Source organism: Prenolepis imparis, unplaced genomic scaffold (genome assembly GCF_030444845.1).
Source record: "Prenolepis imparis isolate NDT839.2.m4 unplaced genomic scaffold, iyPreImpa1.0 SCAF_12, whole genome shotgun sequence".
Classification (NCBI taxonomy): domain Eukaryota; kingdom Metazoa; phylum Arthropoda; class Insecta; order Hymenoptera; family Formicidae; genus Prenolepis; species Prenolepis imparis.
Window position 1 is genome coordinate 12390780 of NW_028141170.1, and position 23271 is coordinate 12414050.

General features: G+C 34.6%; 1 protein-coding gene, 1 long non-coding RNA gene and 1 pseudogene across 3 annotated transcripts in view; 1 reads left to right on the forward strand and 2 right to left on the reverse strand.

Moving 5' to 3' along the window:
• The first annotated feature begins 800 nt into the window (after positions 1–800).
• LOC145943992 (cytochrome P450 4C1-like) lies at positions 801–5973 on the forward strand (annotated as a pseudogene). Its single transcript, XR_014426605.1, has 7 exons — positions 801–862; positions 922–1116; positions 1683–1863; positions 3924–4008; positions 4559–4671; positions 4790–5023; positions 5533–5973. The product of XR_014426605.1 is annotated as a cytochrome P450 4C1-like (transcript).
• A 7100-nt stretch (positions 5974–13073) lies between these two features.
• Positions 13074–23271, reverse strand: part of LOC145943993 (uncharacterized) — a 14274-nt gene continuing 4076 nt past the window's right edge. The window contains exon 2 of the mRNA XM_083051923.1: positions 13074–13495. Coding sequence (XP_082908049.1) covers positions 13074–13495 — 422 coding nt within the window. The remainder of the gene's footprint in view (positions 13496–23271) is intronic.
• Positions 18811–22533, reverse strand: LOC145943569 (uncharacterized). Its single transcript, XR_014426539.1, has 3 exons — positions 22414–22533; positions 20925–21041; positions 18811–18919 (listed from the first exon to the last, which is right to left on the reverse strand). It is a non-coding gene; the product is annotated as an uncharacterized LOC145943569 (long non-coding RNA).

The window sequence follows — 23271 nt, forward strand, 5'->3', positions numbered from 1 at the left end:
CACATTGCTGCTCCCACACAATGTATTCCTCCACCTAATTCACCCTTGCTGATTGCTCCAACAAACTTGCTTCCAATTGTGCCATATTTCTTTACTCGAGATGCACTTCTTGAACCTCTGACAAAGATATCCTTACCAGCATTTTTATTTGATCACTGACACTTGAAAAACTCGAGTATGTTGCGATTTTGTCACGTGTGGCTCATCGGCCTTGAAATTGATACATTTTTTACATCTAATAGTTCATCTGAAGATGATATCATAACAAAGCTGTACATTGGTGCTTGAAAATTGCAATTTTGCAAATCGGTGTGATTTTGTCACGTACATTTTGAAAACTTGGGGGTGACAGCAGCCGTGCATCGGCGCTTGAAATTTTGGATATGTTGCATTTTTTCGATGATTTCATTGAGGATGATATCATAGCAGCCGTACATCGGCGCTTGAAATTGTGAATATGTTGCATTTTTTACGTCTAATCATCTGAGGATGATATATGTCATAGCAGCCGTACAGCGGAGCTTGAAATTTTATATATGTTGCATTTTTACGATGATTTCATTGAGGATGATATCATAGCACCTGTACATTGGCGCTTTGATACATTTTGCTAATCAGCTGATTTTGTCACGTAGGTTTTGAACACCTGGGGATGACAGCAGCCGTGCATCGGCGCTTTGATTGGTTGAAAATATTATCGCGTCAGCAATAATTACAGTTGCAACGCAACAATGTAAAATTGTAATAATAATTATTTAGTATTGCGTTGATTACTTGAATGAAGGGTTCTTTTAAGCAACATGAATTATTACACTCTGAGAATTCAGGAGAGCGATGTTTTGTGCAAGAAGAAATGTGATATGTAAGTTTTAATACTTTTTTTTGTTAAATAATGATTTTTAAATAACCTCAAATTTATAGCGCTCATCGTGCGGTTCGTATTCTTGGAAGAAGATATGCTCTAACATCAACATCGTACAAATATTTGGAAATTGGAATCAGCGTTGGAAATATATCTTCTGTGGAATTAGCTCTCGGAGATAATCGAGGCAATCAAATAGTATTGTCTATTGAAACGTGGAAATTGCTAATGCAGAAGCGAGCAGACATTGAGCGGTTAACTGAAACTCCATTATGGATTCGAGATCTGACACTCGAAGTGGTTAATATGCATACTTCAAAAATTATAAAGATTACATTATCAGATAATACTTTGTACATGAAACCATCAACTTTATTACATTTATTCGATTTTGAAAAATGTGTTGATCATATGTATTTCTGGTTGTGTGAAAATACGCATATTGTTACTGAAAAGTTTAAACAATTTGTAAATGTTTTACAACGTGATAATATCTGCGATGCGAGCAATGCCGCAAAAGCGATACGTGAAAGTCGTATGTTTGACAACGAATCACTTATAGATTGTGAATTGATAACTTGTGCTGTAAATGTTATTCTTCACGATGCTTCTAACGAATAAATTATTTCATTGTTAATCTGCGTTTAATTATTTTTTCCCTGTCTGATAAGTGCATAGTTGATAAAACTTTTTCGCTCTCTAGAAAAGTGATGAGCTATCTGAGACGTGATACTCCAGTTAGAACAAGAGAGATGTAGAATTAAAAATCAAGAGGGGAGCAACATTATAATATGTGTCCCCATCGTCACGTTTCTGACAGTCTTGAATGTAAAATGGATAGAGAAGTAATTGTAATTGATGATAGTGATGAATACATGGATATAGATGCCGAAGAAGTAAATGATGAAGAAATTATAGAAGAAGAATCTGAAATTGAAATATCATCGACAGCAGATTCTGATTACGATAGTGAGTGTAGCGATGACTTTAATAACAAATGTGTACGAGTTTTAAATCAGGCCGATATAAATGATTTTAATGAATTGACAAAAATGTGCAATATTTTCTTTTATTATAAAACTAATAAAGATGAAAAATTTTGTTCTACATGCTTCCTGCGAGTAGCAGACTTATACTCACATGTTCGTGCTGTGCGGTTGCATGAAACTGTAAGATATACTCTAATTGAAGGGAAAACGTGTTGCAACTGTAGATGCTCCCTAAATCAAATTTTATCGTGCAGTGTGTGTCCTATTTGCACACATTAAACTGTTTAAAAATTAAAACACTTAAAGTGCTGTGAAGATGCTAACTCAGGACGAATACATTGCATCGCTGGAAAAAGATGTGTTGAAGAAAGCCGATTTCTTCGAAAAAGAAAAGCAGTGCATCCAAATGAACGTAAAATGAGTTATAGTAAATGGGAGTTGGAGTGCGATGGATGTATCGATTTGCTGAAAGGACAATACCCACAACCATGGAGATTTTTTTGGAAATTTTATGAAATAAAAATAAATCCGAAATTATTGATCGGAGATTTGCAGTCACGGACCGCTCGAATCGCGCGACTTGAAGAAATAAGAAGATCGCTACGCAGACGTTACTTAAGCGTAGATACCAATGTTCCAGCACTATCGACAAACACTCCAGTCAATTCAATCGTGCAGGCAATACACGGGCGCGAAATAGGTTTCAAAAACGTCACACGAAAAACCTGTATGATTGCATCTTTACGCATAATTTGTATCATTCTCCACTCGACTTTTTTGAATGGCGAGTTCATAATTTCTATGTAACAGAACTCAATCCTGGTTGTATTGCAAACGAGTTTTCTTGGTAATCTGTGTAAGTTTTTTATTTTAGAATAAATTAAAAAATTAGGAAAATATTAATAAATTTTTTGTTATGCAGAAACCGCATCCACTTCGCCATGCCGCTGCCGTCGCACCATCACTCAACACCGCCCCGCATTTATATTTCATCCCCTATTTATATTTCATATTTTATATTTATATTGTATTATTATACTGTATATTTTATATATTGTATATTTTATATTTTAAATTCACACACACACACACACACACACACACACATTTGTACAGTACACACATATGTATATACATATATATATTAATTAAAAAATTATTATTATTAAATAAATGTATTTATTAAAATTCCTCTCCTTTCCACCTATTAAAATCTTATTATTATTAAGAAAGAAAAAATCTCTCTTGCGTACGCCTCTCTCATTCGCTCTCCTTCGTCGCGTTACCTCTCTCGCGTCATCTTGTCGCTATCTCTTTCTCTCTTGCGCTCACATGCGCCTTGCGTTACCTCTCTCTCTCGCGTCCGCCTCGCACTCTCCTTCGCGTCATCTCGCTACCTAACCATCTCGCACTATCTCTCTCGCTCTTGCATATACGCCTCGCTTGCGTCATCTCTCTCGCGTGCGCCTCGCGCTCTCCTTCGCGTTCCTCTCTCCGCGCGGACCCCTTACCCAAAAAGCTTCATGCGGTCTTTCGCGGATTCCTCTCTCCCCGCGGACCCCTCGCGGACCCTAAAATCGCGGACGCTCCCCCTCCCCGCGGACCCCTCGCGGACCCTAAAATCGCGGACGCTCCCCTCCCCGCGGACCCCCCTCGCGGACCCTAAAATCGCGGACGCTCCCCCTCCCCGCGGACCACTCGCGGACCCGGCTCCAAAATCGCGGACGCTCCCCCTCCCCGCGGACCCCTCGCGGACCCGGTACCAAAATCGCGGACGCTTCCCCCTCCCCGCGGACCCCTCGCGGTACATCGCGGACGCCTCCCGCGTGACGTCATTCCCCCTCCCCGCGTGACGTCATTCCCCCTCCCCGCGTGACGTCATTCCCCCTCCCCGCGTGACGTCATTCCCCCGCGCCGTGGGTTCCCCTCGCCCCTCACCCCCCCCCCCCTCATTGCCCCGTAGTTAGAACTCTCATTATATCACTACTTTAATTATTCATGCTTTTTTTATTTAAGTGAATTTAACAAGTTTACAATAAATAAATAATTAATTAATAAATAATAAATTTCAGGTAATAAATCAGAAAAAGATTGCACGACAATCGCAAAATGATGCCGCCAGATCAGAAAACGAAGATGATGATGAACTTGATATAGGTGTGATTATTAAATTATCTCGTTTTATATATATACCAGGTGTCCCATTTTAAAGGACCCACTCAAATATCTCATTGTCAGAAACACTGCGTTAAATCGAAAAATGTTTCCTACAAAAGTTATAGGGTTTCGAGGGGGACAAACATAGTAATATTCATATGACCTTGGGCGGCGTCTCCAAGGTCAAATGAAGGTGAGAATGAATTTTGAAAAGAAGAAAAAATATTAGGAAAATAAAAAAATGCTTCAGATAAAAGTTGTTCAAATTAATTAGTGGAAAAATATGTTATAATAAAAAATATGGGTTTTCATTTAAAAAATTCATTCTCACCTTCACTTGACCTTGGAGGCGCCGCCCAAGGTCATATGAATATTACTATGTTATGTCCCCCTCAAAACCCTACAACTTTTGTAGGAAACATTTTTCGATTTAACGCAGTGTTTCTGAGATATTTGAGTGGGTCCTTTAAAATGGGACACCCGGTATATTTGTTTTAAAAGGATTGTGTAAATATGTTTTAAATCATTCTTGTGAAATTTATTGCATTAGGTAAGCGGAAGAGGAAAGCTTTTCTGGATCTATTACTAGATCAGAATGAAAAGGAGGAAATTCCATTAACCGATAATGAATTGAGGGCACAAGTCGACACATTCATGTTCGAAGTAAGAGAAAGAATCTTTACAATTCAACGCAAAACTTATTAGACTCATTGTCAGTAATATATATAGTTACAAATGAAATGTTAGTATAAAATTGTATAAGGATATAATAATGAAATAGGGTCACGACACAACTGCGGTTGCAATAACCTGGACACTCTTTCTCTTGGGCAATAATCTCGAGCATCAAAAAAAAGTTCATGAAGAGCTCGAAGAAGTTTTCAAAGATACCGAGACACCAGTGTAAAGGAACTATCGCAATTAAAATATCTCGATAGAATCATAAAGGAAACGCTCAGATTATATCCAAGTGTACCTATAGTCTTTAGGAATTTAATGGAAGATGTAAACCTAGGTATGATAAAACTTTACTTCTATTAATATTAAGCTAAAATAAATGTTAAGATATTCACATTAATTTAATATGTAAATTTGTAAAATTCGTTCAATTAAACGTAAATGTTTTTACTTAAATGATAGACAAAATATGTGTGTTTCTTTTCTGAAAAATTTATTTTTCTTATTTATTAAAGGCTAAATAAATTCAGCAAAAGATGAATAGTTTAAAATCCACTTTAAACGCGGTCTCTAATTTGCGACAGAATTCAAGATAAAGTTCTATTTATCATTTTATGCCGCGCATATAAAATTCGAATTCTTTAAATATTTTTATTGCAAGAGTAGAATTCTACCACGAATTATCATATACAGATTGTATAAAATAGATTTAACAAAAGTAGGTTTATATATTGGGGTTTTACAAGCTCAATTTTTTAGATATAATAAAACATTTATATTAAAAAAATTTATCGATATAAAATTTTCTATATAACAGAATACTATATACACTCTGTTTTATTTTAGGTGAATATACCCTCCCAAAAGGTGTTACAGTTGAACTCGATATTTTATTAATGCATAGGAATCCAAGAGTTTGGCCAGATCCAGAAAAGTTCGATCCAGATCGCTTTCTTCCGGAGAATTCGAAAAATAGAAATGCATATGCCTATGTTCCGTTCAGCGCTGGCCCGAGAAACTGTATCAGCCTAAGATTTGCTTTACTCGAAGAGAAAACGATATTAACAGCTATTTTAAGAAAGTGGAGAGTGAAAAGTGTAAAAACACCGGATCAGGTTCAGTTTGGACCCTCTCTTATTTTACGACCATGCGAAGATGTATTCATTCATTTCACGCCAAAGAAATAATTAATTTACTAACAAATATTCATTTCTCTTTATAGTGCGCAATCTTTACAACTTTTTTCGATTACGGAATTGGAATGTTTTCATATCGTTATTATATATATATATATATATATATATGTATATATATATATATATATATATATATATATATATATATTATAGTCATTGTACATATATATAGCATCAGCATATATATATGCGGCCATATATAGCCATACTAAAATATATATTATTAATACTTTTACACATATATATATGTATATATATGTGTAAAAGTATTAATAATATATATCTCATTATATTATTCACACAATCACTATTATATATACACATATATATATGTATATATATTAGGGTGGTCGTATGGGTTTTTTCAGAATTTTAATGTTGGATAGTCGTAAATCGGCTTTAAATGTGAAAAAAAAAAATCTCTAATTTTTTCAGATTTTTATTTTGAGTCCTGAGTCTCCCTGTTGGCACGTAATTTTCTTTTTCATTTAAAAAATATTTATTTAAGTTAGTTCTAGTCTAAAATAGCGACATTTTATGAAATACGTTTCATTGCCGTGAAAATAGTAAAACATCGTATATGAGGTATTTCACTCGAGTTGTGTGTGTTATACTACATACAAATCGAGTGAAAAAATTTAAATTATTATTTTACGGAGTAATCAATATATCGATTAATTTATTATTTTCCATTGATTTTTTTTGTTGAAGATATAATTTTTTTTTTGTATTCTTTTTTAATACAGCTTATTTTCTTGTATTTGGTAGTCCTGATGATACATTGGGCTTTTGTTTTAGGTATTTCACATGAGAGCTTAATATCTTAACACCACAGTTCTGCAGCTGCTTCTGTCATCAATTTTTTTTTTGTTATCAATTTCTTTCTAAAAAAAAAAAAATTATCGAAAATTTGCGCTTAATCATTGAGCACTGGAATGGAATTCCCTACACATCTTTTTCCTATATAATCGAAAATAACGACGATTTAAAGTTCAAGGAAGATTCAAAAAAATATAAGATACGTCGTTATATTGCTTGAAAAATGGATAAAAAATAATTAACTGAATTAAAAACACCCACGACTCGTGTGGAATAGCCCATATACGATTTTTGACTATCTTTTATGAAAAATTGAATAATTTTGTCTCTACTTTTGCAGCTGACTCCATCTAGAACTGAAGTAAATTAGTATTTTTTTCAAATTATTAAAAAATATCATATAAATAATATTTAAATAACATATAAATGAATAAATAAATGAATTGATATAAGAATATAACATAACACACAACTCGAGTGAAATACCCCGTATACAATTTCATGCTATACCTCACGGCAGCGAAACTTATTTAAATCAGGTTTGTTGATTCTATTTTTAATCTAAAAATTACTTAAATTGGTATTTTTTTAAATGGAAAAAATCCACGTGCAACCAATGAGACTCAGAGCTGAAAATAAAAATCTGAAAAAATTAGAGAATTATTTTTTCTACATTTGGAGCTGATTTATGACCATCCAACATGATCTTCCATTTAACGACCACCCTAATATATATGTATATATATAATAGTGATTGTGTGAATAATATAATGAGATATATAGGTTTAAAAATCACGAAATATATATGGAGCAAATAATATATTATTCCGTTGCTATTATTGCACAGTCAAGAGTTAAAAAAAATGGAATAATGATTTGTTTTCTACGCACATTTATTTTCTACTCGTTGATTGCTTTAATCTAGATGAGGTATATAATTTTGAAGGCTCTGAGATGATATATAAATAATTAATTTAATCGAGATATATATATATATATATATACAATATCTATCGATATAAGATTACGCAATAACAATTAAATTAATTATTTGCTCAAATTTAGGGCCAGTTTCACCAACGTCGATTTACTTCAACCTCCGATTAAATTTTTCTTTTCAGATACGTTCATAAAAAAGAGACAAACCGACGTTGGTGAAATTGGCCCTCACTTCGACCAACTATACGATTAACCTTAACCTCTGATTAAACTATATACTATGTATATATATCTTTGTCTCTTTTTAAGAACGTATCTAAAAGGAAACAAATATAGTTTAACCAGATTCGAGGTTATTAAAGTTAATCGTAGTTGATCGAAGTGGCCCTTTTATTATATATAGCCATACAAAAGCATAAATTTAATTTACAAAAATCATTCTTTACTTAGGTTTAAATTTAAATGAATGACAAATATATACCTGGTATGTACTCTTTTCTGCATTTCTACTCCCAATAAAAGATATCTTGAAATATATGAAGATGGTGTGATTTCGACCCCCAACATATTGAGAATGACACACGACGAATCGTAGATATTAGATATATACCGCGGTCAGAAATGCCGCGCGACTTCATTGTCAAATCTCAGATCTCACATTGCGGCGAGAATAAATAAATAATCGGCTACTCGTCACCTTTGCGCGGGTAAAACGTGTGTCGTGGACTGTTCTACAGTCGTACGGTGCGGCCCAAAGCCCAATTCAAATTAAACTCCGCCCCACCATCGGTTCACCTGCCGCGACAAAATACATGTCGTCCTACGCGGCCCTTGAAATAATAAAGTCACTAAGAGCCAGTTTCACCAACATCGGTTAACTTTAACCTCCAGTCAAACTATATGTTTGTCTCTTTTTAATGAACGTATCTGAAACGAGACAAAGATATAGTTTAACCGGAGGTTAAAGTTAACCGACGTTGGTGAAATTGGCCCTAAATCTAGTGACTTTATTGAAATAGGAACCAATAGCGACCCCTGCCACCGCTGCGCCGCATCGATCGCGATTATCGACAGCGTTGGTAACTATAGTTTGGAAGAGCTTCGGATTGTCATCGCGTGGGGCGACGTCGATCAATTTGGTTCAGTTCAGTTCTTCTTATATTGGCACTGGACCACTCTATCCATCGTCCATGCTGCCAGATTATCTTCAGGGATGATTAAAAATTGACAAGCACAGTCAGTCCGTCAAAGTAGTCAGGAGTCGTTATATATTTATTTTATGTTTTTGCAAAAAGGAGATGATAGGATCAACAATCTTTCGATGTGGAGTCTTTAGGAGAGAAATCACTTCGTAGGGCGGAGGAAAGTTTAAGCGACGCTGGAGGGAATCCACCAGCTGACACCGATAAGTACTCAGGAGCGGGCAGGACCAAAGGACATGGTCTATATCTTGTCGAGGTGCACCACAATCACACTCCGGCGAGTCTACGATACCACATCTATGCAGGCTGAAATTTAAATTATAATGATTAGAGCGGATTCGGCAGAGCGTAGAGATTCCAAAGCGGTCCAGTCCCAGCCCGTTAAACCAGGGCCGGGGGAAAAAAGTCGGGAATAAGGGTACTTTCCGATTCATGCATGATGCGCATGAAGTGACAGAAAATATCCCAGATAGCCAAATCAAGAGCATGTATTAAAACTGTGTGCTATATATTTTTGCCAGCAAAAAAACTGCAGATTTTATACAAAACTTGTTATATCAGATAATGATAGCAGAACGTTGGCAGAAATGTTATAAAATCTGCTGACATAATTTGGCAGCAAGTCAGTAGCAGAAATCAAGCAGGATTTGTATAGAATTATCATAGCAGATTGATAGTAGAAACCGAGCAGGATTTGCGCAGCGCTGTTTGGTGTCAGATTGACGGCAGAAATCGAGCAAGATTTGCGCGCGCACAATCTGATGGCAAATTGACAACAGGATCTGCATTTTGCAGTTATTTAATAGTTCCTTCACCTACCGCTATGTGATGTATTTTCTGCAATCAAATTTCTGTTAAAAATAAATATAAAGTCTGCAAGTCGTGGCTATTAATAAAAGATCAAAAGTATATTTTTCTATCAGTTTAATTTTTGATATCTGACAAGTCTAACATGAGAATATTAAACTTATTAGAATCAATAGGATATACATGAAAAATTATCCATTTACTTTCTATTTAAAGCATAAAGCAGAATTTAATTCTCATATAAATTATATCTTAAATTTTATAAATTTAATTATTTTTACAATTTATTTTATTAATTTAATTAATAGATTAAATTGAACATTTAATTGCTATGTGAGATATAACTACATACAATATAATATGTTATACATTAAATATCATATTTATGAAAAAAAAAATTATAAATAGCGGATAACACGTCTTATGCATCTGTTATATTCATCGAAAAATATTGAATTTTATTATACTTATATGTTCAAATGGCAAGGAACTGCAGATCCTGCTCGATTTCTGCCGCCAATCTGCTATTAGATTGCGTTTGACAGATCTGCTCGGTTTTTGCCGCCAATCTGCCATCAAACTATATGTGCAGATCTGCTCGGTTTCTGTCGACAATCTGCTGTCAGATTTTGCTTACTAACTATGCTAGCAGAATATCATCAATTGCGGACACAGTGGATAGGAATCTGCTGTAAAGTCATGATTAGATCTGCTGTCATACTGCCGACATGCTGCTAACATTTTGCTATATGGGGTATAATATGCGTGACATAAACTATAAATTTTCTGTCACTTCATGCGCATCATGCGTGAATCGGAAAGTACCCTAAGTTAAAGTATTGTCTGCTCCCTCTTTCGGCCCGAGCAAGCAAAATCTTCGATATCGTTTCATTGTACCTCTCTCCAATACCCGTATAGAGATCGGTGTGCGGAGGGAGATAGTCGGATGGCTCTCCATTAAGGGCGGCCTCCCTAGCATGATAATCCGCCGTCTCGTTTCCAAGTATGCCCCTATGGGCAGGGATCCATATCAGTACAATATCGATTCCCTGAAGGGATGCAGATCTCAGCTTGTTTTTCAAGACCAAAATTAGATAGTTTAAATCTAAAAATCTAAAAATTTATCCGTTTTGGGATTAGAAATATTTTCAACTACACTGCGGGAGTCTGTAAAAATAGAGGCATTTCTAATATTCCTCTCCAAGATAAAATCCACAGTATAAACTATAGCGATGCACTCTCCCGAAAAAATCGAGAGATTACCATTCAACTTATACCTCTTCTGCACTGAAAGGGTAGGAGAGAAATAAGCGGCACCAAGATGCGGGTAAAATTCACACTTGGACGCATCAGTGAAGAGTCCTGCCCACTATATTATGAGATAATTGGTCTTGAAAGACAAGCTGAGGGAAGGGCGATAAAGAAATTTCCTCTACCACGGAAGGCGAAGTAACTTCGGTGTTCGGTATGAAAAGTGAGGTTTCCAAGGAAAAAAGGTATAAAGGTACTTTTGTGAAGGAAGCTATTTTGTGTTTGATCTTGATAGCATAGCAGAAGGCTTCGTATAATGGGAATTTTTTCGGAAATTGAAGTAGTAGATTGGAATCGATAATCAGCACATGAAGGTCATACAACTTGTCAACGAGAACGTTAAATCTAAGCGCGAAGGACCTGACAATGAATCTCCTGACGAGGAACTCAGATCTAGATCGGATCGGACCGACTCCTGTCTCCGCGTATACCACGTTAATCGGGGTAGACTGTCTCAATCCAACACAGAATCTAAGCGCTCTACGCTGAATACGCTCCAGAGCCTCCGTAAAAGTACCAATGGTAATACCCGGAAAGAAAAACGAGGCATAATCAATCGAACCACGTATCATGGCCTTGAAAATGCAAAGCAAGGTGCTCGGGTGCGAGCCCCACCATACCCCCCTGAGGTATTTCAACACATTTGTTAGTTTGCCACATTTGTTGGATAAATATCCTAAATGTAGGTGTCCTCTCAGCTTAGTATCCAGGATCACTCTCAGAAACCTATACGAAGAGACAACCCCAATAGCCGAATCATTCATTACAATGGAGAATCTTGAAGGATTAATTCTTTTTCTAGTAAATATCATGAGGACAGATTTAGCCGGGAAAACACTAAGTCCCCTGGTGGCCAGAAAGTCAGAAAGCGCTCCGGCCGAGCGCTCAACCGTTGAGAGAGAGGCCTCGAGGGTCTCGGACCTCGCAAAGAGAGCGACATCATCCGCAAACTGCACGACATCGCAACCTCCCCGAAGAGCCGAGCCACACTGCGCCAGGTATATGTTAAACAGGAGAGGACTCAGGATGGACCCCTGGGGAACATCCCTGTGGGAGAAGTAAGTACCGGAAACGTCACCATCAACCACGAACTGGAGCTCTCTAAAACCAATCAGCTGGAAGACGAACCAAGAAATCTTTGGAGGGAGGCCCAGCTCCACAAGCTGTGACACCAAAATGGAAGGGATGACGTTGTCGAAAGCCCCCTAGATATCCAAGAAAAGACACACGGTCGACTGCCTAGAGAGAAACCCATTCTGGATATCCATCGTCAATATTCCCTAATTGTCCAGACATGAAGCCCTCTTTCGAAAACCAAATTGGAAGGGCGGAAGCAGATCGGAGGACTCTATCCACCAATTCAGTCGCGTCAGAATCAATCTCTCCAGCACCTTCAACAAACAAGACGTGAGTGAGATAGGACGGTATTTACCAGGAGAGCTCTTCGGAATCAAGAACACCAGAGAGTGACGCCAGGAGTACAAGCCAGCACCTAGAAGATCATTATATATGTCCAATAAGATAAGCAGGTATTCATCTGGTAGAAGGGAGAGCATTCGGTTGTCAACACGATCCATTCCTGGAGAGGAACGGGTCTTCAGGTGTCGCACGACCGAGACAACCTCTTGGTGGGAAAAAGGCTGATCAAAAACCCCACAAGTATAGGCATTCGGCAGGTCCCTCATGGCGGAAAAAGCCCTACGATGAACAGAGGACGGACAAAGTGATGAGATAGCATCTCGTACGGCCTCCGATGCCCGCCGGGTGGAGGAGGGCGGAGGGACGTCCGATGCAAGATGCCGGTTTCTGTATCTCTTCACGAACCTCCAGAAGCGTGAAATCGGGGTTCTCGGTGTGTGGCTCTGGCAGAAACTCTGCCATCCTCTACGCTTCTCTCCTCTCAGCGTTCGCCTCGAAATGGCTTCCTACTTCTTGAAGGCCAGAAAGTTCGACAAGGTCGGAAATTTTTTGAAGACTGAGAGAAGCCTCCTCCTCTCATCAACAGCCTCCTGGCAAGAATCACTCCACCATGGGGCAGGCCGAGAAGCTCTGTCCTTTCTGGTCGAAGGCATCCTCGGGAGACGTCTCCCCCTCCCCGAAGATGGAAACTGATTTAGCAGGTGATCCCTGAACCTTTCATACCTCTGCAAAGGATCAGTTGCAGAACCGACTCACGAAAGGAGCCCAGGGACAAGCGCAAATTCGCAACAAATCGCAAGTCTATATTTTTTGAATGTTTAAGTCTATGCGAGAAAAATTTCCTCTTGTCAATGTGGGAGTTAAAAGAAATAGCCGTAGGAAAATGGTCACTAAGGAAGGTGTCTCCCAAAACAGACCACTCACACAGGCCCACCAAGGGTGCTGAAATAAAAGTAAGATCTATCGACGAACTGGCCTGAGAGGGCCGAGTCAAATAGGTGGGAGATCCGTCATTAACGCAGGTAAACGAAGCGTCTAATGCCGCGGCAAGAAGCGTCTCTCCTTCCCTGTCGGAGCGCCCACAACCCCATGCTCGGTGATGGGCATTAAAGTCACCTAAAAGAATCACGTGTGAGAAAGAGCGACAAAAATCAAAAAGTGAGTCATATTCACATCGAGTCAATGAGCCGCGGGGATATCTATATATGGAGACAATGGTGAGGTCAAAATTATTGTAATGAATGGAGATGGCCATACTAATTAATCTATTGTCAAATTCCGGAGAACCGTTTATCAGCGTGTGTGGCAGCGACGATCTAACTGCCAAAAGCAGACCACCCCCGTGCCGAGTGAGGGAATCCTCACGAAAGACATTGTATCCAGCACTGACGAGGCACTATTAAAGACCGGTGGTCTTACGGGAGTTAGTGTGACCGGAAAAAGACCGCTGTACACTAACGCCCTCTCAGTAATATTGCGGCCAGAGTGAGAAACAGTAATCGAAATCTGAGAAATGGTAAAACAATATATGCTGGTAACACGAGAAATGCAATTACTCGAAAAAAATATCATTTTAAAGTACACATGTACAAAATATTGAAATATATACATATACATGTATATATATATATATATATATATAATTATTTAATTATTTAAATCGTACATATATATTTTAAAGTGATGATATTTCTTTTCGAGTAATTACATTTCGCAATAAAAATATTTCGCAATAACATTATTAATATATCTTACATATATAGACAATTTAAACATATATATATTAAAATAATACATTCGCAATATATTTATTGTCTTTAATAAAAAGTCTAATGTTACAAAAACTATTTATAAAAGATAATTATAAGATTAATAATTACTTTAGATTATTGAAAATTATTTTAGAAAAAGTAAATTTCAAGTTTACAGTTTTCATTAAAATTTTTTATTTTTCGAATGTATTATGCAAATTTTATGTTTGTTTTAATACATTTTTGTCACATAATAAAAAAGTATTCAAAATAATATAATAAATATATGCATTCATAATAATATTTAATAATACATAATATGAATATTTATAATATTATATTATATATATACATATATATTATATTATTATATATTATTGTATTAATGTATATGGGTATTATATTATTTTTGATATTATATATTTTATATTTTATATTATACATATATATTATTATATATTATATAATAATAATATACATAATATATAATAATAATAATATATTAATATGTCAATTGTTAGCTGCTCACAGAGCATTTCCACGGAGACGCCACGTGGAGGCCAATTGACACACGTAACATAGAATTCTTTTGAAATATATATAACACTATACATATACATATGTATGTGTATATATATGTATTGTGTGTGTGTGTGTGTACACACACATAATTTCAAAGAATTCTAAGTTAACTGTCTCCCTTTACAGTTTGATCCGCCATAAGGCCGCAAACTGGATGATCACTTTTTGTAAATTGCTGTTAAATATATATTATATATATATTTATATATGGATGCATATAGGAACCGCGATTTTTTTACTCGATCCGCATAAAATGCCGCGAGTAAATGTAAAATATTTCAGATCGTACCGCTCTAGGAGCCGCGATCTTTTTACTCGATCCGCATAAAATGCCGCGAGTGTAAAATATTTCAGATCGTACCGCTCTAGGAGCCGCGATCTTTTTACTCGATCCGCATAAAATGCCACAAGTAAATATAAAAATATTTTTACATACTTTGTATATTTATTAGCTTTTGTGGAGGTTTATGCTGAGAGCGATTTTTCGGAATTCTTAATCGTTCTCCTAACCAAATTAAATCTTTATGTATTTTTATTTTCATCATGTAATATGCAAGATCCGGTGGGAGCTGCAAGTATCATGTTGAAACCAACCGGGATATTGCATGTCTACAGCTTGTATCATTAATGGGAATAGGGTATCTAATATATTATAATTCCCTCTAATATTAGGATAACCTGCATCAAATATTGCGTTTATTAGCTTAAATACATATGAAAATTCTGTTGTAGGAACACATAAGTGTCCTAATTCTTGTTCGTCATGAGTCTCATATGCTCGGAAATATATTAAGATTTGTCTTGCTTGTGTCAGTTCGTGATTTTCATTAATAAATGAGATGCGACATTGTTTGCAACCTGATTTTGTCACACATTTTTTAGCGACAAATCCTGCAAAATACTCAATAGCAGATGCTTCTAAAGTTTCATCATTTGCATATGATGCGTCAATAACAATTTTTTCGACGTCAACCAACATATTTTCATCATCATCTTCATAATCACTTTCATAATTGTTAATTATATTATTTGACGTTGTTAACTCAATATGAGATGTTGTCTGAATGTCAGATGTAATCGTTCGATGTATTTTTGGGAGCAAGATTTCATCTTCATCGTCTAAGCAATTTGCAGATTGAGCAGGCTTAGATAAATTTAACACAATGTTTTTTTGCAATAATAATCGAAAAACTTTTGCAGTTGGATTTTGATTATATGTCCCGCCATACATACGTATCATGGAAAACAAATTTTCCAAAGGATCTTGATTTACTCTGGAAGTCATAAAAAATTTAACTTCTTCACGTTTCAAATCATTCCATAATTCTAAAATAGCTTTAACTGAAATTTGTAATCCCTCAAAACATGGCGGTATTTTATTATCTTTATTCGTGATGGTGCGCCATTTGGAACAATTTTCTAATAATTGTATTAAATTATTTTCTACATTTAATCGACTTTCTGATAGCGCACAAGCATTTGGATTTGGATCATTACAATTTCGACTATTTAAAGAATCGAAACTGTCATTAAGAATTGTAAAAAATTCAGCAGTATGGATTACAGTTTCACTATTAATTCCGCCTGTTGTTCCTGCTGTTAACAAAGCTGCTGATACTCTGCGACTGAATACTTGCAGAGCTAAACGGCATTTCATCTTATCAAAATTATTAGGCTTTATATGTTTTTCTGACAACTTGCAAGCCGCTCTCGTCGCTTTGCCATTTTCTAGTTGCCATAATGATCGTACATCATTCCACGATGCTATTTTATCATCATCGTATAAAATATCATATTTTAATAGTTGGTTTCTTATCGATTTATAAATATGTGGCACATCAAAAATCGTATATATTTTTTCATGTCCATGCATAAAATAAGGACGATTTGTAGAAATTTTGTGTTTTATAGCACTTTGATTATTGGTGTCCTGATCATAAACAATAGCACGCAATTTTAATCCCGTATCTAATATTGCATCTATAACTATATTTAATGCAGAGGATAAATGATTACTGTGTAGAGTACCACCAGTCAAAAAATATGCTACAGGTTGCTTCCAATTATATAATAAACCTCGGACCATAAAAACTAGTACACTTGTTGCTACTGTTGCATTATGTCCAAGTGGTCCTAAATCCTCAAAACCTTCAATTTTTTGTCGTCTTTCATAAAAGTCAAAATTTTTTTTTATTCTTATTTCGTCTAAAAGTAAAACGCAATTGCGTTCATTATTATCCATACAATTTACTTTTGTTTTCAAACAATGGAACATGGTGCTACAAATTCCGGGCCATAAATCTATTACATTAAACCATGTTTTAATTGTGGTTTCGAAAGGTAATAAAACCAAACTCTTCGCGCATTTTTCTATATAAACTTGACGAAGTATAGTGCATTTTTTTAGCTAAATGCTTTTCGTCTTCAGTATAAGCAGATTGACTTTTATGAAAGAGTTGCATTGTACAAAATGTTAATACAAAACCTTGGAGCCGTTGCGATAAGGCATTGAAAAGGCTTTTATCTGATAAATCGTCTGTTGTTATTTTTTTTTGTAAACGAGCAATTCGATTATTTTTGTTTTAATCATGCGCGTTAATACATTATTACGATTTTTCAATGTTTCTATAACATTATTTTTACGTGCTAATTTAACTTTTAAAATGTATATTTGCTCTTTATACATATATCGCATCACTGGAAGTAACAGAATCCTCATCGTCAGATTCAGGAGAATATATTAATGGTTCCACATTTTTGTTTAATCTTCCGTCCGGATACATTGCGTTTGATGCAAAATGCCTACTACATATTCTTAATTTACGCAATTCCGTGTCGGATTCTTCTGCTAAATGATCGCAACCACTATTCACTAGCCATGTCATTAATCGATCTCTATCATCGACTGGTAGACGAAAAAATCGGACATTTAATATGTTGTCTCTACTTTTAATACCGCATTTTTTATAAATGCAAATACTGCTATGAGTATATCCTTTTATTATTTTATTCGGCATAATTTTTTTCGAGATATATGTTTTTCGAGATATGTGTGTGTGTGTGTGTGTGTGTATGTGTCTTTATATGACTTACCCTCTTCTTTTATTCTTGTCTTTTTTCTTAACGTCAAATTGACGTTGATTCGACGTCGAATCGACATCGATTCGACCACCATTTCTCACTGGGTATGCTCAATAAATTCTATAATTAAATAAAGAAATTTATTTGTTTAATTATAGGATTTATTGAGCATACATATATACATTTTACATATCGATATAACATGATAAAGCTGATATATAACATGATAAACATGATATAGGTATATATATAAACATTATAACATTATATATTATTATAAACATTATTATAAATATGATTTATTCAATTATTATATAATAAATCAAAGTAAAAAATACTAATATATATATATATATATATATCTCTTTTTTTCAATTTATTAAAGACAAATTAAAAACAGAAATAACAGATTAGTATAATTGACCTAGGTATTTAAATAAAACGTGAATGTAGAAACAACATATATGTATAAATGTATACATGATGTGTTTATAAATCCGAGAATAAAAATAAATTTTATATTTATAAAATTAATTTATAAATTTAGATATTTTAGATATAGATTTTAGTATATATTAAATCTTATATTTAGTAAATATTTAATTATATTTAATTAAGTTAGACAAATTTGTAATTAAAAGAGAAAGAATGCAAAATTATAAATTACATAAACGTAATAAGTATAAAACAGAAACTTATTAGATTTTAATCGCATTTTTTTGTATATATGTGTGTGTGTGTGTGTATCATTCAAATTATTTCACTTTTTAATACAATAATTACGACATAACATACTTTAAAAAATTTTTTTATTATAAAATGCATATATATGCTCTATATATATATAAAATACATGAGGAGTATATAATATATATAATGTATTTTATTATTGAAAATATTTAAAACTTAAAACTTGATTATAATATAAAACTTTAGAAACTTAATTTAAAAATGATAATGAAATATAATATTTTTCCCACGCCCTCTTCTACTTCCTCTTCCGCTTCCTCTCCCTCTTGCCATTCCTCCTCTTCCGCTTATTCCTTTTCCTCTTCCGCTTATTCCTTCTTCTCTTTCTCTATTTTCTTCGCGACTTTGCATTTTTCGACGCATTGACTATTTATATCTGTAAAACGTAGCAAGTTAATATATTAATATTAAAGCTAAATATATTAAATTAATTATATCTTTGTTAAATATTATTGATACAAAAATTTAGTTTCATACTTATAATTTTTAATATTATAAATATTAATTAATATGAATAATAAATAATTGTTATATATATATTATATATTTATTTTTTAATTATAATATATATTAATTTTCTAATAATGTGTGATATAAAAATATATGATTGATTAAAGTCATTACATATTATCAATACAGTAAAACTACAGTTACATATGTATATATGTACAATGCACGTTCCTATTTACCAATAAATAAACAAAATCTTCGTAGCTCGTTCATAATTATGAAAAACATTAATTATAGAAATTATTATTGCAATTATAGAAATTATAATTATATATATATATATAATTATATATATCTCTTACGAGGGCGGTCCGATAAGTACTTAGCCTACAAAAGAAAAACGAAAATTTTGGAAAAGTGGCGATTTATTTCTCAACATAGTCTCCTTTTAGCTCGATACACTTGACCCAGCGATGCTCCAACTTCTTTAACCCATCTGAAAAATACGTTTTCTCGAAGTCTGCAAAGTAGGCCTCCGTCGCGGCGATGACCTCCTCATTCGACTCAAATTTCTGCCCGGCGAGTGACTTTTTCAAGTTTGGAAACAAAAAAAAGTCGCACGGGGCCAAATCTGGAGAATACGGTGGATGGGGCAGCAGTTCGTAGTGCAATTCGACCAATTTGGCCGTGGCGACGGCGGAGGTGTGAGCCGGTGCGTTGTCATGGTGGAAGAGCACTTTTTTCTTCGCCAAATGGGGCCGTTTTTTCTGCAATTCGGCGTCGAATCGGCCCAATAATTCGGCATAGTAGAGCCCTGTGACCGTTTTGCCCTTCTCCAGGTAGTCGATGTAGATCACACCTTGTGAATCCCAGAAAACTGTGGCCATCACCTTTCCGGCCGATAGGACGGTCTTCGCCTTCTTCGGAGCACGTTCGCCGGGTGAAGTCCACTGTTTCGACTGTTCCTTGGTCTCTGGTGTGTACCAGTGGATCCATGTTTCGTCGACGGTCACGAAACGACGCAGAAACTCCTTCGGATTGCGCTTAAACAGCGTCAAACACTGCTCTGAAATGGTCTCACGGTTGCGCTTGTTGTCCGGAGTGAGCAAACGCGGCACCCATCGCGCCGACAGCTTTCTCATGCCCAAAATTTCATGCAGGATATGACCCACGCGGTCTTTTGAGATGCCCACTGTTTCAGCTATCTCGCGCACCTTCAATCGGCGGTCTGCCAATACGAGATCGTGGATTTTTGTCACGTTATCCTCCGTGGTAGCCATTTTCGGGGCACCTGAGCGTGGCTCATCAAAAACCGACGTGCGACCACGTTGAAACTCGTTAAACCAATTTTTGACGGTCGCCATCGAAGGAGAAGAGTCACCGTACACAGCATCCAAGCGCTCTTTGATTTCGCTGCGCGATTTCCCTTCCAAAAACAAGAATCGAATCACCGACCGATATTGCTCTTTTTCCATTTTTCTAAAATCCGTGGACACGCTCGCTCCCACACGCGGTCAAAACAAAACTACGAGTCCGATTCGGTTGAAATTTTGACAGTAGCCGTCTACGAGAATGTACTACACGATAGTAAATCTCTCTTGTGATACTGGCACCATCGGGCGGTGAGGCTAAGTACTTATCGGACCGCCCTCTTAAATATATATATAATATATAGATATATATAGATATATATAGATATATATATCTATATATATCTATATATTATATATATATTTAAATATATTGTACATATATATATATATAATATATATATATATATAATTGCAATAATTATTTCTATATAATTAATATTTTTCATAATTAAATTATAAACGAGCTATAAAGATTTGGTTTATTTATTACCAGTATATGCAATGACTTTATTAATCCATCTTATATTTAAATCATAATTCGAAAATTAGCAAATATACCTTGCATCGCGTTCGGCGCGTCTTACTCCAGCCCGATTTTGCATGCCTAAATAAGCGGCTTCGTCAGATCTTGCATCTCTGCCCCTTTCTGGTAGATCCTTATTGCTCATCCTTTCTCTGGTAAATGTGAACAAATTAATAAAAATTTAAAATTTGTATATTATATATTTTTAATTTTTATTCAACATACATTAGAGTACCTATATCTATAAAATTAAATTTTAGATTTAAAAAGTTTATATTCAAATATATATATATATATATATATATTTGAAATAAAAAATACGCACACACACACACACACATACACACATATATACATATATATTTGAATATAAACTTGAACAATAATAATTACTATATAATTAATATTTTTCATAATTAAATTGTAAACGAGCTACAAAGATTTTGTTTATTTATCAGTATATACAGGGTGTCCCAGAACTGGCGAAGAAGCTTTTAATGACAGATTCTTCATGAAATTCTAAGTCGAAAAGTTCTTTACAAAAATGTGATCCAATGAATAGAATTTGAATGGTGAGGCATTGAAGTTGACGTATGGGAGCGCATGAAATTCGCGCGGTCAGGAGCGTAACGGCCAAGCTCGGCACGGGTACAACTTATAACTCGTGTATCGCGCCGATGCGTGTTTATCGTTACTCTATAATATTCTATTATTAATAATATGAATTAATTATTCTCATTAATAATAATATTTATCTTTATCAATTAATAATTTTGTGTACTTGACCTACTGGTTGAATATCCTTAAACTATTTGAAATTTTTTATATTCTTCTCTGAAACTTTATTTCAATATTACACTATTATTTAATTATTCATTAACTATTTATTTATTTTTTTCTATTTTTCAATATTTATTATTTACTCATTATTTATTAATTTCAGTTATTTGAGTAATTAATTAATTAATTGATAAAATTATGATTAATTTGTTATTTATTAATTTATTTTAAATTTGTCATTTGTTAAGTTAGTCTAATCAATATCTCGCATATCCCATAGTTTAAGGATATTCAACCAGTAGGTCAAGTACACAAAATTATTAATTGATAAAGATAAATATTATTATTAATGAGAATAATTAATTCATATTATTAATAACAGAATATTATAGAGTAACGATAAACACGCATCGGCGCGATACACGAGTTATAAGTTGTACCCGTGCCGAGCTTGGCCGTTACGCTCCTGACCGCGCGAATTTCATGCGCTCCCATACATCAACTTCAATGCCTCACCATTCAAATTCTATTCATTGGATCACATTTTTGTAAAGAACTTTTCGACTTAGAATTTCATGAAGAATCTGTCATTAAAAGCTTCTTCGCCAGTTCTGGGACACCCTGTATATGTATATATAGGAACGTGCATATATATGCAACTGTGCTGTTACTGTATTGATAATATGCAATGACTTTATTAATCAATTTTATATTTAATCATAATTCGAAAATTAGTAAATATACCTTGCATCGTGTTCGGCACGTCTTAATTCAGTCCGATTTTGCGTGCCTAAATAAGCGGCTTCGTTAGATCTTATTGCATCTCTGCTGGTGCCCCTCTCTGGTAGATCCGTATTGCTCATTTTATCTCTGGTAGAATTAATAATAAAAATAAAAAATTGTCATATATATTTAAATTTTTTATTTAATATACATTAGTATACCTATACAATTAAATTTTGTATTTGAAAAGTTTAAATTCAAATATATATATGTATATAAAATAAAAAAATACACACACACACACATATATATATATATACAGATATATATATATATATATAGATATATATTTGAATATAAACTTTCTAAATACAAAGTGATTTTATAGTATGATACCAATATTGACTGAGTTTCGATATTCACTGCCAGGACTGAAAATCTGTAGTGTACGTGACGTAAAATATAGATTTACAGTAAAATATAGATGATTTACAGTACTGGCAGTGAAAATCGAAACTCAGCCATTGTAAGTTGAATACAATTTTTAAACAGGTTTAATAATTTTATTGTTCACTATAGATATATTTTAAATACTTTGTTTTATTTTAAATAGATCTTTTTAGATGTATAATCTACTTTTTAAAATGTCTGTATAATGTCTTCTTTAAGAATAAAAATAATTATAATACAATCTCTCTCTCTCTCTCCTCTCTCTCTCTCTCTCTCTCTCTCTCTCTCTCTCCTCTCTCTCTCTCTCTCTCTCTCTATCTCTCTCTCTCTCTCTCTCTCTCTCTCTCCTCTCTCTCTCTCTCTCTCTCTCTCTCTCTCTCTCTCTCTCTCTCTCTCTCTCTCTCAGTACTCTGCGTTGATACCACTGCT